Genomic DNA, 17,585 nt, shown 5'->3' on the forward strand with positions numbered 1-17,585 from the left:
CAATTCTTCTCATTTCCTCATTTCATTTCCTTCTGTTAAAATTAATAGAAAAAGCATAGACAAATTGTTATTTTCTTTTGTAGTGCTAAGCTACTTTCTTTTAGACCTCCATTTATACATTTTTGATTACAAATAATAAAAGGCTCTATTCACCCATAATTTGAAAGTACATTTTATTTTTGCATTTGTTTAAAATTTGATATACTACTATCTTCTAACAAGCATTCAAAGTGATTTACAGTGTTAAAGTTCATTTAAAACACATAAAAGGGGATAGAAATCCATTTTCTTATAGGAAAGTGGCAGTCAATCATACCAGAAACACCACACAGGAAATTAATCTAATGGGAGCATTCACCATTATTCAGTAATCTCCAAACATTTATATAAAAATACACAGGCAATAAACAAATATTAGTTTCCACAGCATGAATTTAAGGAACGTTGCAGACAGTTCTGATATTTGATGTGAAGGTTGCAAATACTGTTTCCAGAAAAGAAAAGAATTTAAGTTATAGGCTATAGTTTGGCAAAGGGGCTTGCCTTCTGGTAAGAAAGGCTTGTTTGTTGGAGAAAAAAATGCATTTTACAGAAATGGGTGCAGTTTGAGGCCCCCATGATTTGGCAATGGAGAAATTTGTTATATAACGTACTATTGTGGGAATGAGAAGGGGCTAAACTTAACGGTGAAATGGAAAAGTTTTTCTACAAGCATGGGAACCATATGTACATATTCTTCCTAGTTTAATTCTTAACAAACGTGAGCTTTGATCAAGTGTTATCAGTAGGAATGTAAGAAAGATATGAATGATAGGGGGGGGTCCTTGCTGGGTAGATTCTTTCTTTTTTTGGAGGGGGGGCGAAAGAATGGAATTGGAGAGACTCCTGTGGACTATAAGAACACAGGTCCATTAGGGGACACAAATACTTACCTGATCTGTGTTGGGGTGGTAGGGTGGAGGGGGAGGGGAGATGAGGCATCACTCAATGTGTAATTAAACTCTTGAATTTGTTTCCAGAGAATATTGTAAAAGCACTTAGCTTAGCAGGGTTTTAAAAAGGTTTGGATAATTTCCTTTTAAAAAAAAAGCTCATAAACCATTATTAAGATGGATTTGGGAAAATCTACTGCTTATTTCTAGGGTAAGCATAAATTTGTTGCACTGTTCTGGGATCTTGCCAGGTTCTTGTGACTTGGATTGGCCACTGTTAGAAACGGGATACAGTGTCTTGATAGACCTTCTGTCTGTTCCACTATGGGAACACGTATGTTCTTTTGACGGGGGGGAAGGGATAATAGTGTTTCTAACAGTATGATGAAAATGGTCTGTTAGATGTTTTGTATTACGAGGGACCAATGCAGTACTTGGACATATTGGACATGTTCTAAACTGTTGAGTAGTTTTTTTTCTTGTACTTTTGTGATTCAATAAAACCATTTTAAGATAAATTATAGGCTATAGTCTTCACAAAAATGTTCTATCTGTATTGAAAGTATGACCTCTGTACATAGTCCATAAATGTCCTCAGTCCCTCTTCCTACCAATCAGCTTCTAGTTGAGTGGTTGGGTAGATGATGTGTGGGAAGAGAGAATGAGTGTCAATAGCTATAAGAGTTTGTGTGCACATCACATAAAGAGGATGAATCTCAGTTGGACAGACCAGATGGGCCATTTTGTTCTCTCTGTGCCATTATTTAATGCATTCTGTGTAATCACCAGTATTTGCAAAACTCTTGGAGGCCTCTTATCCAACTGCTCTTCCAGCCTTGTTTTCTTCTACCATGTAAGTTATATGGTCTAAGTTATTTCTTGAGTAGTTCACGTTGTAAGCATTCAGATGTTTGGGGACTTCTGAATAGATGAGGAACGCACCTTCATTAACTGGGCTCATGGTCTATCTATCATTTATTATTGAATAGATACTGTCTCTGGGTCCTAGTTTTGTTAGTATGACATGGGAAATGAGAACCAACCTCTCTCGTGGAACTACATCATCTGTCTCAACAAGGCTGATCCACAACATGATTAAATAACACTTTTAAATAATTCTATCTTAGTTTATATTTGTATTATTTATTTTATTAGCACTGGGTCATAAATAGAAGGCATTCAAACAATGATGGGTTGAGCAAATTAATAAAACAAATGGAAGATACACAAAGGCTTATTTAATATTTTACAGTGTCCATATAAAACAAAAAAGAATTCATTTTCAAAAGAGAAAAGCATCTCAAAACAACATAAAGTGGCAGTTTGACGTTCTTCCCTGGAAAACATCCATATTGTGATTTTTGAAATTCAGAATTGAGGCATTTTTCTCTGCAGTATGTCCAGATCACAAAGGGGCATGTTTTTATTTTTTATTTATTTTTTATTTTTGTTGCATTTGTACCCCGCGCTTTCCCACTCATGGCAGGCTCAATGCGGCTTACATATTATATACAGGTACTTATTTGTACCTGGGGCAATGGAGGGTTAAGTGACTTGCCCAGAGTCACAAGGAGCTGCCTGTGCCCGAAGTGGGAATCAAACTCAGTTCCTCAGTTCTCCAGGACCAGAGTCCACCACCCTAACCACTAGGCCACTCCTAGGCTGGATTTGGGCATTCCCAAAACTTGGGCATCCAGGGCTAATTTTGGTCTAGACCTGTTTCAGTGATGCCTAAGTCACAAAAAGGTGCTCTAAATGACAAGATTACCACTGGTGGGATTGAGGCATAACCCCCCCTTCACACCCCTAGTGGTCACTGACCCTATCCCAGCCTACAAAAATGTTTAAGAAACGGTACCTACCAGCCTCTATGACAGCTTCATATGTTGTGGCCAGTCCTATTAGAGCAGCAAGTAAGTCCTTAGAGTAGCCTAGTGGTTGGTGCTGTAGACTGTAGAGAAAGGGACCCAAAACCATATCCCACTCGAACTAGTACACTTATGGTGGAAAGTGTGAGCCTTCCAAAACCCACCAAAAACCTACTGTACCTACATATAGGCAAGACTTGCAGGCATAAAGACTCTTTTAGTGGTGTACAGTTGGGTACAGTAGGTATTTGGTGGGATTTAGAGGACTCGCCATATAATATAAGGGGGGTAGTGATGAGATGTGTACCTGGGACCACTGCTCTGCTGGGATATCTGTGTGGCCAGGCTACTAAGAATGGTGGCCAACCATACATACCAGTGGCTCATTTTTGTGCATTTTCCCTTGGCTGTTGCCCCCCCCCCCCCCCCCCCCGAAAATGGTCTTAAAAGTACCAAGCACAAAAAGGTCTAATAAATGGCCATTTTTTAAACAAAAAGGGTTTTTTTTTTCTGGTTTGAAAATGACCATGTTTGCTACTGGATTTTTGGATGTTTTTCACAAATGTCCAAAATTGGCTTAGATGTCATATCGAAAATGCCCCTCCACATCAAATATAAACATTATTAAGTAATTATAATGATAATACAGTAAAATAGAAGTGAAAACTTAGGAATAACACATATTACAAAATTAAATAACCCCTACAGGTCCATGTTTGACAATCATGCCTCCATCAGAAATATGTTTTCAAACCTTTTCATATAAACAAGTATACAAAAACAGACAAAATAAAGATAAATTGCATGGGATATTTCCTATGATACTCTATTATTGGTTAGAAACCCTTCAAACAACAGATGGGAATTATTCTTCCATCCAATCTGAATCTCCCCCCCCCTCCCAACCACCACCACCACCAGGTTACTGATATTATGGCTATGGACAGGGTTCCCACCAATACCTAAAAAGATAAGTGAATTATAGCTAATGGTAAAAGTGAAATAAAATAAAACTCTTCTCTTTTTTTTTCTATTTTGCTTTTATATTATTTCTTGTTTCCCTTTTTTTTTTTTTTTTTACCATTTAAAATCTAAGATGGGGATAGGGAAATGGGACTTGATATACCACCTTTCTGTGGTTTTTGCAACTACATTCAAAGTGGTTTACATAGTATAGAAATGTACATATTTGTTCCTGGGGCAATGGAGGGTTAAGTCACTTGCCCAGAGTCACAAGGAGCAGCAGTGAATACATATTTCATAAACAAAATGTTATGACAACTCCAAAGATACACAGTGATGTTAGTTTTATTTCTCTTCCTGATTTCCCTTATTGCTTAAGTGTCATACTGCATGGTTTCTGATCTTTAAACAAAATGTAATATTAGACAAGGGGAACCTGAGTAAACATGTAACACAGTTTTAAATTATTCATTTATTTAAAGAATAAAGGGGCCCTTTTACTAAAAGGGCATTAACCCCTTAACATAAGGTTAATGCACCAACAGGCTATACATTTTGTAGTGTTTTGCCTATTAGAACACAGTAACCCTCATGTTAGCTATTTAAAAAAAATATTTTTAGAGGGCGCATGTCATGAGCAGAGAGTAGGTGTGGAAGTGTTATCCAGTCAGTGCTTTAGGATTACTGCATGCTAGCTAGATAACACTGGGTTAACACAGGAGCCCTTAATGCCTCCTAAATTGGAGATGGTAAATGCTCCCATGTTAATTTTTTTGCAGGTACCACACATTAATATAAACATTAGTGCATGACTTGCAAATTTAAAAAAAAAAAAAAAAGGACTTAAATATGCTGCGGTTAATCTGGGTTTAGCATGCTGGAAAGATGTTAGAACACACTAAGCCCAAATTTTACCACACTTTAATAAAAGGGCGTCAGAGTTATGGTGTTGGATGACTGTGTTCCTTGTGACCTGTATTCCAGGACATGCCTTTCAGTCCTGTCAGCAAGATTTACTGGTAGTTCCATTGTTTCATCAGTCTGCTTTGAAAATATATGCTGCTCTGCTTTCTCAGTTGTTGCTCCATCTTTGTGGAATGACATCCCATTAGGCCTTCATAAAGAAGCATCCCTCTCACAATTTAAAACTAATCTGAAAACCCACTTTTTCTTAAAATGCTATCCCGAGTAGCCATCTGCTGGCTTCAGTGCTCAATGCCAGCTGGTGCAGTGAGAGCCTTCACAGGTTTACTGTGAACAGTTCTTTCCCACTGAAATACTGTAGTTCCTTTCTTCTAATAATTTTTAATTGTGAACCGCTTAGATGGTATTAACCCATGGGTGTTATATATCAAATGATAAATAAAATTGAAACTTGGAAAACTGTATTATGTGTTTACCCAGGCTCCCTTTGTCTAATGTATTATTACATTTTGTTTAAGAATCAGAAAACATTCAGTGTGACATATATGCAATAATAGGGAAAATTGGGGGAGGGGTGCCTTTTTAACATTACTGTATAAATTATATGAAGCTATTGAGGGAGGAGGATAGGAATTGAATTAAAAAAACAGTTGTACCCCTTAACATCGCTGCCAAGCCACTGAATATGCTCTGAACATAAGAGTATCCATACTGGGTCAGATCAATGGTACATCTAGCCCAGTATTCTGTTTCCAACAGTGGCCAAGCCAGGTCACAAGTATCACCAACGAGATCAATCAAGGCCTCCAAATCATGCACTCCTGGGCTGATGCATTCCAGCTAAAACTCAACGCAGAAAAAACACAATGCCTTATACTCACCTCACAACATAACACAAATAACTTCACCACCATAACCACACCTAACTTTTCTCTTCCTGTCTCAAGCAATCTGAAAATTCTCGGAGTTACCATCGATCGAAATCTCACACTCGAAACCCACGTGAAGAATACAATGAAAAAGATGTTCCACTTCATGTGGAAACTCAAACGAGTAAGACCTTTCTTCCCGAGATCCATTTTCTGTAACCTGGTACAGTCAATGGTGCTAAGCCACCTGGATTACTGCAACACACTATGCGCTGGCTGCAAAGAACAGACTATCAAGAAACTTCAAACAGCCCAGAATACCGCAGCCAGACTCATATTTGGTATAACAAAATATGAAAGTGCAAAACCCCTAAGAAAGAAACTTCATTGGCTCCCACTTAAAGAACGTACCACGTTCAAGATCTGCATGCTTGACCTCGTGGACCTGCCTCCCAGAAATGCTAAAAGATCAGCTCGCAAATTCCTTAACCTACACTTCCCCAACTGTAAAGGATTAAAATACAAGCTAGCACATGCGACTAGCTTCTCCTAAATGAGTACACAGCTATGGAATGCACTACCAACTGACTTGAAAACGATTAACGAAATAACTAACTTTCGCAAATCTCTTAAACAAGGCCTACAACGAGAAACCATAGCTTAACCATAACACTTCAACACTTCACCCTATTCTGATAGTCATCTTTCTATAACTGTTTGCTTAGATCTTTTTTTGCGTCCTGATCTTGTTGTAACACCAATTGTATCTGTTACCCTGGAATGGCGATGCCATAACAGGTCTTTGTAAGCCACATTGAGCCTGCAAATAGGTGGGAAAATGTGGGATACAAATGTAATAAATAAAATAAATAAATGTAGCAACATTCCATGCTACCAATCCCAGGGCAAGCAGTTGCTTCCCCATGTCTGTCTCAATAGCAGGAACTTGTTCAAATCTTTTTTAAACCCAGACACGCTAACTACTGTTACTACATCCTCCGGCAAAGAGTTCCAGAGCTTAACTATTTGTTGAGTAAAAAGATATTTCCTCCTATTTGTTTTAAAAGTATTTCCATGTAAATTCCTTGAGTGTCCCCTAGTCTTTGTACTTTTGGAATGAGTAAAAAATCAATTTACTTCTACTCATTCTACACCACTCATGATTTTGTAGACCTCAATCATATCTCCCCTCATCCGTCTCTTTTCCAAGCTGAAGAGCCCTATCCTCTTTAGCCTTTCCTCATATGAGAGGAGTTCCATCCCCTTTATGAACCTTTTCTAATTCCGCTGTATCTTTTTTGAGATATAGCGACCAGAACTGGACACAGTAATCAAGGTGAGGTCACACCATGGAGTGATACAGAGGCATTATTGTATTTTCGGTCTTATTCACCATCCCTGGGTGTGTAGTAGGCCATGTTTTTACACCTGTTGTTTGTCTTGACTGAAGGCTGCACCACAAAGGGCCTGTTCTGTATGTATTTCTATACAGCACAGTTTAGATCTAGTTGTGCTATAGATAAACAGCAGGTGGGAACAAGTTTGAAGTGTGTATAACTAAAATCATTAGATCAAGCCTATAAATAAACCTCATATCTGCCCCACCTTCAAAAAGATATTTCCTTCTGTCTATCCAGCTGGAGTGGTTCGTGTGCAACTTCTCATCACCCTTATTCTGGAGCCCACTCCTCCATAATATTAGTGTAACTTTCCCCTTTGACCCAACCTATCTTTTCTCTGCATCTCTCCTATGTACCCTTCCCACTACAGACCTTTGTTGTCCCTCTGTCAGGGCTGGTCTTAGGCAGAGGCGACCGAGGCGGCCGCATAGGGCCCCGCACGGCGCGCCTCAGCTCTGCCTCGCCGCCAGACTGCTGCTGCTCGCCCGCCCTCCACCCATGTCAAACGACGTGACTCTCCGCGTTCCCCTGCTCCCCCTCCCTCCAGGCACCTGAGCCCCCCCCCCTCTCCGACCCGCCAAACGACCCTCTTCTGCCACCCGACCCGGCCGGCACCTCACCTGACCCAACATTTAAAAAAAAAATCTTCAAGCGGCGATGCGATGCCTGCGTCTGACTAGAAGAAGAAAAACCGCTTCGCAGTTCGTCCATTGGCCGGCCTTCCCTCATGTCCCGCCCTCTGATGTAACTTCCGCAAGGGTAGGACATGAGGGAAGGCCGGCCAATGGATGAACTGCGAAGCGGTTTTTCTTCTTCTAGTCAGACGCAGGCATCGCCGCTTGAAGATTTTTTTTTAAATGTTGGGTCAGGTGAGGTGCCGGCCGGGTCGGGTGGCAGAAGAGGGTCGTTTGGCGGGTCGGGGAGGGGGGGGCTCAGACGGGAGGAGGGCTCAGGTGCCTGGAGGGGGAGCAGGGAAACGAGGAGAGTCACATGCTGGACATGGGTGGAGGGCATGGGGGACGGGGGGGGGGGGGGGGTTACTGGACATGGGTAGATGGCAGGGGAGGGGGGGTTTGGACATAGGTGGATGGCAGTTGGCAGGGGAGTGCGGGGGGACAGGAGGGTCGCTGGACATGGGAGGATGGCAGGGGAGGGGGGTTTCTGGACATAGGTGGATGGCAGGGGGGACAGGAGGGTCGCTGGACATGGTTGGATGGAGGGGAGGGGGGTTTCTGGACATAGGTGGATGGCAGGGGCGGGCAGGGAGGACAGGAGGGTCACTGGACATGGGTGGATGGCAGGGGAGGGGGGTTTGGACATAGGTGGATGACAGTGGGCAGGGGGGGACAGGAGGGTCACTGGACATGGGTGGATGGCAGGGGAGGGGGGTTTCTGGACATAGGTGGATGGCAGAGGGGACGGGGGGGGGGTTGCTGGACATAGATGGATGGCAGGGGGGACAGGAGGGTTGCTGGTCATGGGTGGATGGAGGGAGGGGAGGAGGGTTTCTGGACATAGGTGGATGGCAGGTAGGACAGGAGGGTCACTGGACATGGGTGGAGGGCAGGGGAGAGGGGTTTCTGGACATAGGTGGATGGCAGGGGCGGGCATGGAGGACAGGAGGGTCGCTGGACATGGGTGGATGGCAGGGGAGGGGGGTTTCTGGACATAGGTGGATGGCAGAGGGGATGGGGGGTGTTGCTGGACATATATGGATGGCAGGGGGGACAGGAGGGTTGCTGGACATGGGTGGATGGAGGAGAGAGAAGAAATGCTGGACATGGATGGAGGTGAGGGAAGAGTGAGGAAGGCGATGAGGTGAGGGAAAAGGAAGAGAGGAGAAAAAGTGCAGATGGATATAGAAAATAGGCAGAAGCTGGATCCACTGGACAGTCAAGTCTGCAGAGGACCCAGCTTTTACTTACGGATGTAGGGCAAGAAAGGAAGAAGAAAGGCGGAAAGTAAAGAAATAAATGGAAAGGAAGCCCTGGAAACGGAGTTAAGAGGACAGATAGCAGCACAATCGGATACTGAGCCAGCATGATCAGAAAAATGAAGTTACCAGACAACAAAGGTAGAAAAAAACTATTTTATTCAGGATTTATTAATTGGAATATGTCAGTTTTTGGAAATGGTGGGGGTTCCCTAGCGTTTACAAGCTGCCGTCATTTAAAGATAAGTTTATGCACTGAGATATGTTGGGCATATTTTATTATTAAAAACAGTTTTGCTGGATTACATAAATTATACGACTTGGAAATTAAACAGTGTGATATGAATGATAAGAAGGGGATTCAATGAGGATTTGCACCACACCATTGTGCTTGTGATGCAAAGAACATAACTGTTCAGATGGATGTGAGAGGCAGTTAGATCTGATGAACCCTGAAAATAATTTGGAGTAAATCGTGGATGACTATAAAAATTTGTAAACCCTGCAGTGAATATATATGTTTGGGACACTAATAGGATATTGGATGGAAGTTTAGTCCCCACATTTGTTCTATCTGGTGGGCTGTAATTTGAATAGTTTTTGGAAATGTGCATCTGTGATATTTTTCAAGTAAGTTTCAATTTTTGTAGCATTGCTGCATGCTGAGTCTGACTTCTTGAGGTAACTTTCCAGTTCAGTATTTTGGCTTCATGTGTTTTTCAGGTGTGATCAAGGAAGGTACAGTATTCTGCTAGCGTATAGTTTGCAGCCCTTTTTTGTTTGTTTTTTTTCACTAGGTTGTGCACTGGTGTTTTAGAGCCCGGTGTAATTACAGTTGCCTTTCCACGCCACGCATAAGGTTGTAGCTCGTCCTGTCCTTGGAATTAGTGCTGTTTATGGTTTGTTAAGGTTATGAGTGTGTTTTTGCACAAGTTTGCGTACAGTGTTTTGCAGTGGAGAGATAGTGTGTTGGCCTTACTAAGGTGGCACCAAACATCAGTAAGGGTGTAGAGCTTAAATCATGACACACTACCTCTAAAAGGGTGATTTGTGGCTCTACATGAAAATTGTGGTATTATGATCCCTTGCTAGCTTCATATTGTTGACGGTCTGCATTTTCCGTATGGGTGGTATATTGGTGTATAAGGTATTAATTGTGTCTATTTTATTTTTACTTATTTTTTTTCTGTGTGTTGTCAGACAATTATGGATGACAGACAGAGTCGGAGTCTTCTTGAGTCAGAGAGTTGTGGTATATATTTTAAAACAATTTTAATACCTTGGTGGTCTATATGTTTTTATATTGTACATTATATTTTACACATCACTTAATTTTATTGTATATCTTTTCATTTCATTTTTATTTTATTGCATATATGGGTTACAGAGTAATAGGGGAATTTGAAAGTACTGAATCTTTTCTTAATATTTTTCCTTTATTCTCCTTTGTTATGAGAATTGGAACTACTAATTGTAGTGGACTTGAACTGAATAATTTCTGGGGAGGGGAGGTTTCATGATAGCATTGTGCTTATTATTTCAATCAGTTTTTTTGTACAAGTTTAGCTTCATTTGTCGTTATTTGAAATTTCATTAAAAAATGTTCTAAAAATGGAATAATCGTATCAATGGGGTGGAGCTAGGGTGGGGCGGGGCTAGGATGGGGCCCCACCAAATTGGTCTGCATAGGGCCCCGCACTTGCTAAGACAGGCCCTGCCCTCTGTAATCCTCTTGGTAAATGATGGTTAAAAGACCAGTGGTCCTCAAACTGGGATGGATTGTTGGGGGCAGGATGAGCATAGGATGTTTGATTTAATGCTACTGTAATTGCAGTATATTGTGCTCCATTTAAAATCATTTATCCTTTTTTTTTTTTTTGAGGGGGGATAATAATAAAAATACTATAGAAAAGGAAACATGACCTTAAAACTGAGAGAGACCAGCTTAGAGATCAGCAGTTAGCATTTCTTCAAACTGGAGGCATTGTTTTCCTTTATTGGCAGACAAAATAATTAATGTATCTGAGTTGCTGCAGTCACTTTGCAGTTTGACTTTCTGAAAAGGCTTTATAAAATTGATATAGACAACTTGGTGTTCCTAGCAGTATTGGATTACAGTTCTTCTCTGAGGACAAGCAGGCTGCTTGTTCTCACATTTGGGCCCAGGAACCGGCATTTTGGAAGCAAAATATAAACAAAGTTTTCCAGAGTCTTCTGGCATGCGTGCAGCATGCGCGGACAACTTCCCGCCCGTCGCATGAGCATGCCTCCTCAGTTCTTTTTTGTCCGCAATGAGGTAACAGGAATTTTCGTGTTCTCGTTTTGGCGCAGGAACAGAGTCTGACGACTTTTTTTTTGCTTTTTTCTTCCTATTTTAGCGTCATTTCTGAAAAAAACAAAAACTATCCCCATAGTTCTCTTTTAGTTTCCCCCCCCCCCCCCTTTCTGAGTTTTCTTTCTTTTCAACACAGTCGGGGTTTTTCCCCTTTTTGTTTTGTGCTCGTTTTTCATTAACAGGCACAATCACGTCTTTTGATTTTGCCGAAGCCGTTTTTCCTTCTGTGTCATTGGAGACACCCAGCGGCTTCAAACGTTGTACTCGGTGCAACCGGACCATCTCCGGTACCAATACCCACGCCTGGTGTATCCAGTGCCTTGGACCCAACCATAGCCCAGCCGCTTGTAGTCTGTGTCTTCGTATGAAGAAATGGACCCAAGCGTCTCGAGAAGCCCAACGAGAGAAGCTTTTTGGGGCTTGGTCTGGTCCATCGACATCGGTACCGAGGTCGGTGTTGACATCGAAAGGAGCATCGACGTTGGGAAGAGAGGTAATGGCTGCTGAGAGACCAACTCGCGCTGGGAGCAGTGAGGCATCGAGTGGGTCTCCACCTGTCTTGAGGCCTCCTGTTATGCAGGCCCCCCCCCCCCCGGCCCCAAGGAGACATGAGGATTCCACGTCCTCGTCGGTACCAAGGAGTCTCGATGATGGGCGTTGAGCAAAGGCGAAGAAGCACCATCATCGATCTCCTTCAACACACGGTACCGGGAGCTCCGGGGCGTCCAGAGAGTCGGCACCCGAGAAGCGTCGGCGCTGAGAGGATCGCTCCCCCTTTGATACAGGAGGTGCCAATGCGTCGGTCTCATAGCAGCCCGATGCCTGCTCCCGAGCCTCCACGGATTCTGACATTGCCTGTTCCATCGACCCCACAGCCTTCTCCAATGGCGGCTCTCGACGAGCGCATCTGGGCCTTGTTTCCAGAACTTCTGTCAGAATTGCTGCGCCAGTCAGCTTCGGTTTCAGGGTGCTTGCGCCTTTTGTACCGTCTGCTACAGTGGTGTCTGGCCCTTCACCTGTGGTGAGGTTCCCGACCGCGGTGCCACCTGTGGCATCGTTGTTGGCTGCTACCCAGGTCGACTCCCCTTAGACGTCGGTGGAGGGAGCTTCACCGCAGTCGGACCAGGCGTCGGCCTCTCGACATTGCCATAGAGGATATCGTTCCTCGGCGTCGAGGCAGGTTCAGTGTCGAAGCACCTTAACACAGGCTTTATCCGATACTGAGAAAGAGTGCTCATGGGAGTCAGAGGAAGATCCCAGGTACTTTTCTTCTGATGAGTCCTTTGGGATTCCCTCTGATCCTTCCCCTCTGCCAGAAAGGAGACAATCTCCACCGGAGAGTCTGTCCTTTTCCTCTTTTGTCCAGGAAATGGCTACGGCTATTCCCTTCCCTGTGGAGGTTGAGGATGAGCCCAGGGTTGAGATGCTCGAGGTCCTGGATTATTCTTCTCCACCTAAAGAGGCTGTGACAGTTCCTTTGCATAAGGTACTGAAGGAAGTCCTTATGCGAAACTGGTCGGCCCCTCTGTCTGGCCCTGTGATCTCGAAGAAAGCTGAATCCCATTATTGGATCCACAGTAAACCTGGATTGATGAAGTCCCAGGTACCCCACAATTCCATGGTGGTGGACTCCGCCCTCAAGAAAGCCAGGAGTACTATAGACTTTGCTTCGGCGCCTCCAGGCAGAGAAGCTAGAACTCTTGATTCTTTTGGGAGGAAGACATATCAGGCCGCTATGCTCACTGCCAAAATTCAGTCTTACAAGCTCTTCACAAGCGTACACTTGCGGGACTCGATACAGCAACTGTCGAGCTTGGTTGATGCACTCCCTACGAAGCTGGCTGAGCCGTTTCGCCAGGTGGTCAGGCAGCAGAAGGCGTGTCGAAAGTTCCTGGCCAGGGGTACGTTTGACACTTTTGATGTAACATCCAGGATTGCTGCTTAGGGTATAGTGATGCACAGACTCTCATGGCTGCGTGTCTCTTACCTGGATCATTTGATCCAGCAGCGAATGGCGGATGTTCCTTGCAGGGGGGACAAACATTTTGGTGAAAAAGTAGAGGATCTTGTTGATCAGATCAAGAAGCATAATGATGCTATGGATTCTCTCTCCCACTGGGTGCCTTCTGCTACTGCCTCCTCATCTAGGAGATATTTTTTGGGGGAAGAGGAGTGCTCCCTATTGCTATCCTAGGCGTAGGTACACTCCTGCTTCCCAGCAGCCTGCCCAGGCTCAGCGCCAGCGCGCTCGTTCTCGTCAACAGCGTGCGTCTAAGACCCATACTGCTCCTCAGCAAAAGCAAGGGACGAGCTTTTGACTGGCTCCAGTTAAGCATAGCCTCAATAAAAGTGTCCATACTGGACGACTTAACAATTGGAGGGAGGTTGATATTTTTTCATCAAAGGTGGCCTCTTATAACCTCGGACCGGTGGGTTCTTCAAATAGTCCAGTTAGGATAAACCCTCAATCTGAAATCCAAACCTCCAAATTGCCCACTGGGAGCTCATTCTTACAGCTCCCAGCACAAGCAGGTACTTGCAGAGGAACTCTCCGCCCTTCTAAAGGCCAGTGCGGTCGAACCCGTTCCGGGGGGATGCGTCCCATCCTAGACCTAAGGGCCCTGAACAAATTTCTAGTCCGAGAAAAGTTTAGGATGGTTTTCCTGGGCACCCTTCTTCCCATGATTCAAGAAAACGATTGGCTATGCTCTCTGGACTTAAAGGATGCTTATACACACATCTCGATACTCCCAGCTCACAGGAAGTATCTTCGATTTTGGGCTGGGAACTCAGCACTTTCAGTACTGTGTACTGCCCAGAGTGTTCACAAAGTGCCTAGTGGTAGTCGCAGACTGGGAGTGCATCTGTTCCCTTTTCTCGATGATTGGCTGGTGAAGAACACCTCGGAGGCTGGCGCTCTACAGTTCATGCGAATGACTATTCAGGTGTTAGAACTACTGGGGTTCCTAATCAATTACTCCAAGTCCCATCTCACCCCAGTTCAAAAGTTGGAATTCATTGGGGCTCTGTTGAACACAAAGACAGCTCGAGCTTATCTTCCCGAGACAAGGGCAGACAACCTCCTGTCCCTGGTGTCCATAGTTCGGGCGTCTCAACAGATCACGGCTCGGCAGATGTTGAGACTTCTGGGACACATGGCCTCCACAGTTCATGTGACTCCCATGGCACGCCTACACATGAGATCAGCTCAGTGGACCCTAGCTTCCCAGTGGTATCAAGCTGCAAGGATTCTAGAGGATGTAATCCAACTGTCCACCGACTTCCGGAATTCTCTGCAGTGGTGGATGATTTGATCCAATTTGACCTTGGGACGTCCATTCCAAATTCCTCAGCCACGAAAAGTGCTGACGACGGATGCATCTCTCCTGGGGTGGGGAGCTCATGTAGATGGGCTTCACACTCAAGGAGCCTGGTCCTTTCAGGAAAAAGGTCTTCAGATCAATCTCCTGGAATTGCGAGCGATCTGGAACGCTCTAAAGGCTTTCAGAGACCGGCTGTCCAACCAAATCGTATTGATTCAGACAGACAATCAGGTTGCCATGTATTACATTAACAAGCAGGGGGGGCACTGGATCTCGCCCTCTGTGTCAGGAAGCCCTCCAGATGTGGCTTTGGGCACGCCGTCACGGCATGTTTCTCCAAGTCACTTATCTGGCAGGCGTAAACAACAGTCTGAGCAGGATAATGCAACCTCACGAGTGGTCACTGGACATGAATGTTGCCTACAAGATCTTCCGAGCATGGGGCACCCCCTCGGTGGATCTTTTTGCCACTAAGGTCAATCACAAGGTCCCTCAGTTCTGTTCCAGGCTTCAGGCCCATGACAGAATGTTGCCCACAAGATCTTCCGAGCATGGGGCACCCCTTCGGTGGATCTTTTTGCCACTCAGGTCAATCACAAGGTCCCTCAGTTCTGTTCCAGGCTTCAGGCCCATGACAGACTAGCGTCAGATGCCTTTCTCCTGCATTGGGGATCAGGCATCCTGTATGCGTATCCTCCCATACCTCTAGTAGAGAAGACTTTGCTGAAACTCAAGCAAGACTGCGGAACCATGATTCTGATTGCTCCCTTCTGGCCGCGTCAGATTTGCTTCCCTTTTCTTCTGGAGTTCTCTTCCGAGGAACTGTGGAGATTGGAGTGCATTCCAACCCTCATCACCCAGAGCGAGGGGTTGCTTCTGCATCCCAGCCTCCAGTCTCTGGCTCTCACGGCCTGGATGTTGAGAGAGAAGTCACCTCCTTGAGTCTTTCAGAGGGTGTCTCTCGAGTCTTGCTTGCTTCCAGGAAGATTCTACGAAGAGGTGTTACTCTTTCAAATGGAGGAAGTTTGCCATCTGGTGTGACAGCAAGGCCCTAGATCCTCTTTCTTGTCCTACACAGACCCTGCTTGAATACCTTCTACACTTGTCAGAGTCTGGTCTCAAGACCATCTCCGTAAGGGTTCACCTCAGTGCAATTAGTGCTTATCATCGGCGTGTAGAGGGTAAGCCTATCTCTGGTCAGCCTTTAGTTGTTCGCTTCATGAGAGGTTTGCTTTTGTCAAACCCCCGGTCAAACCTCCACCAGTGTCATGGGATCTCAGTGTCATTCTCACCCAGCTGATGAAAGCTCCTTTTGAGCCACTGAATTCCTGCCATCTGAAGTACTTGACCTGGAAGGTTGTTTTTTTGGTGGCTGTTACTTCAGCTCGTAGAGTCATTGAGCTTCAGGCCCAGTGCATGCACCTTATATCAGGTTCCATCACAACAGAGTAATCCTCCGCACGCACCCTAAGTTCCTGCCGAAGGTGGTGTTGGAGTACCATCTGAACCAGTCAATCGTCTTGCCAACATTCTTTCCCCGCCTCATACCCGCCCTGGCAAAAGCAGTTTCCATACCTTGGACTGCAAGAGAGCATTGGCATTTTACGTGGAGTGGACAAAGGCCTTCAGACAGTCCGCCTAGTTGTTTGTTCCAACATGAGGGGAGTCGCCATCGGAAAACACACAATCTCCAATTGGCTAGCAGATTGCATTTCCTTCACATGCTCAAGCTGGGCTGACTCTAGAGGGCCATGTCACGGCTCATAATGTTAGAGCCATGGCTGCGTCAGTGGCTCACTTAAAGTCAGCCTCTATTGAAGAGATTTGCAAGGCTGCAACTTGGTCATCAGTCCACACATTCACATCTCGCTACTGCCTTCAGCAGGATACCCGACGCGACAGTTGGTTTGGGCAGTCGGTGCTGCAGAATCTGTTCAGGTTTTAGAATCCAACTCCACCACCCTAGACCCATTTTTGTTCTGTTCCAGGCTGCACTCCCATAGTTTGTTTATGGTTTCAGGTCAATGTATGTTATGTCTTCGCCGTTGCGAGGCCCAATTGACCATTGTTCATTGTTTTGAGTGAGCCTGGTTGCTAGGGATACCCCACATGTGAGAACAAGCAGCCTGCTTGTCCTCGGAGAAAGCGAAGATACTTACCTGTAGCAGAGAACAGCAGGCTGATTGTTCTCAGAAACCCGGCCACCTCCCCTTTGGAGTTGTTGTTTATTTGTTTTTATGCTTTTTGATTAAACTGAGGAGGCACGCTCACGCGACAGGCGGGAAGTCATCTGCACATGCGCAGTGTGCGCTGCACACACTCCAGAAAACTCTGGCAAACCTTTTTTTTTTTTAACGTTAAATTTTTATTGATTATATGGAAAATTCACAAACAGTATATGCACAGTACAATTTAGCATATTTAATCCAAAACACTTATATGCAGTAAGCTGAGGTTATTAAACCATCTCTCCCATAACAATTATCCCTCCCCCCCTCCCTCCTACTCCCACCCATCCCCATTAAATTTCTCCTTAGGAACATTGGGTTAGAGCTAGAAAACGTGTCCATAGGTCAGAAGTCGGATCGTAAAGTCCCAATCTCTTATCTGTAAGTCTTTCCAGCTCTCCAATCACGGATAACTTCAAGAGCCAGTCAGCTTCGGTTGGCCGACTCTAGCAAAACTGTGTTTATATTTTGCTTGCAAAATGCCGATTACTGGGCCGACGCGGACGTCGACCCACGTGAGAACAATCAGCCTTCTGGCCTCGGAGAATACCTGCTACAGGTAAGTATCTTCGCTTTCCCCACTTGATGCAATTAAGGGAATTGTTTTTTGCCATCTCTTCCCTATTGAAGTACTAATTGCTGTACTTTTCTGTGCAGCATCTCGTATGGTGGATCTGACAACCGCAACAGCAGAAACATCAAAGCAGATTAGTGAAACGATGAAAGTAAGTAAGCACAGGTTTATTGAACTCATTTTAATGTCAGGCCATGGTGGGCAAAAAGATATTGTAAATGAGCCAACTGACCGGA

General features: G+C 44.6%; 1 protein-coding gene across 2 annotated transcripts in view; it reads left to right on the top strand.

Moving 5' to 3' along the window:
* The window catches only part of NSL1 (NSL1 component of MIS12 kinetochore complex), a 102,970-nt gene that overhangs the window by 68,672 nt on the left and 16,713 nt on the right, over positions 1-17,585 (top strand). For both annotated transcript variants that reach the window (XM_030196051.1, XM_030196053.1), the window contains exon 5: positions 17,433-17,500. In XM_030196051.1, the coding sequence (XP_030051911.1) occupies positions 17,433-17,500 (68 nt within the window). The remainder of the gene's footprint in view (positions 1-17,432; positions 17,501-17,585) is intronic.

Source organism: Microcaecilia unicolor, chromosome 3 (assembly GCF_901765095.1).
Source record: "Microcaecilia unicolor chromosome 3, aMicUni1.1, whole genome shotgun sequence".
NCBI classification, from domain to species: domain Eukaryota; kingdom Metazoa; phylum Chordata; class Amphibia; order Gymnophiona; family Siphonopidae; genus Microcaecilia; species Microcaecilia unicolor.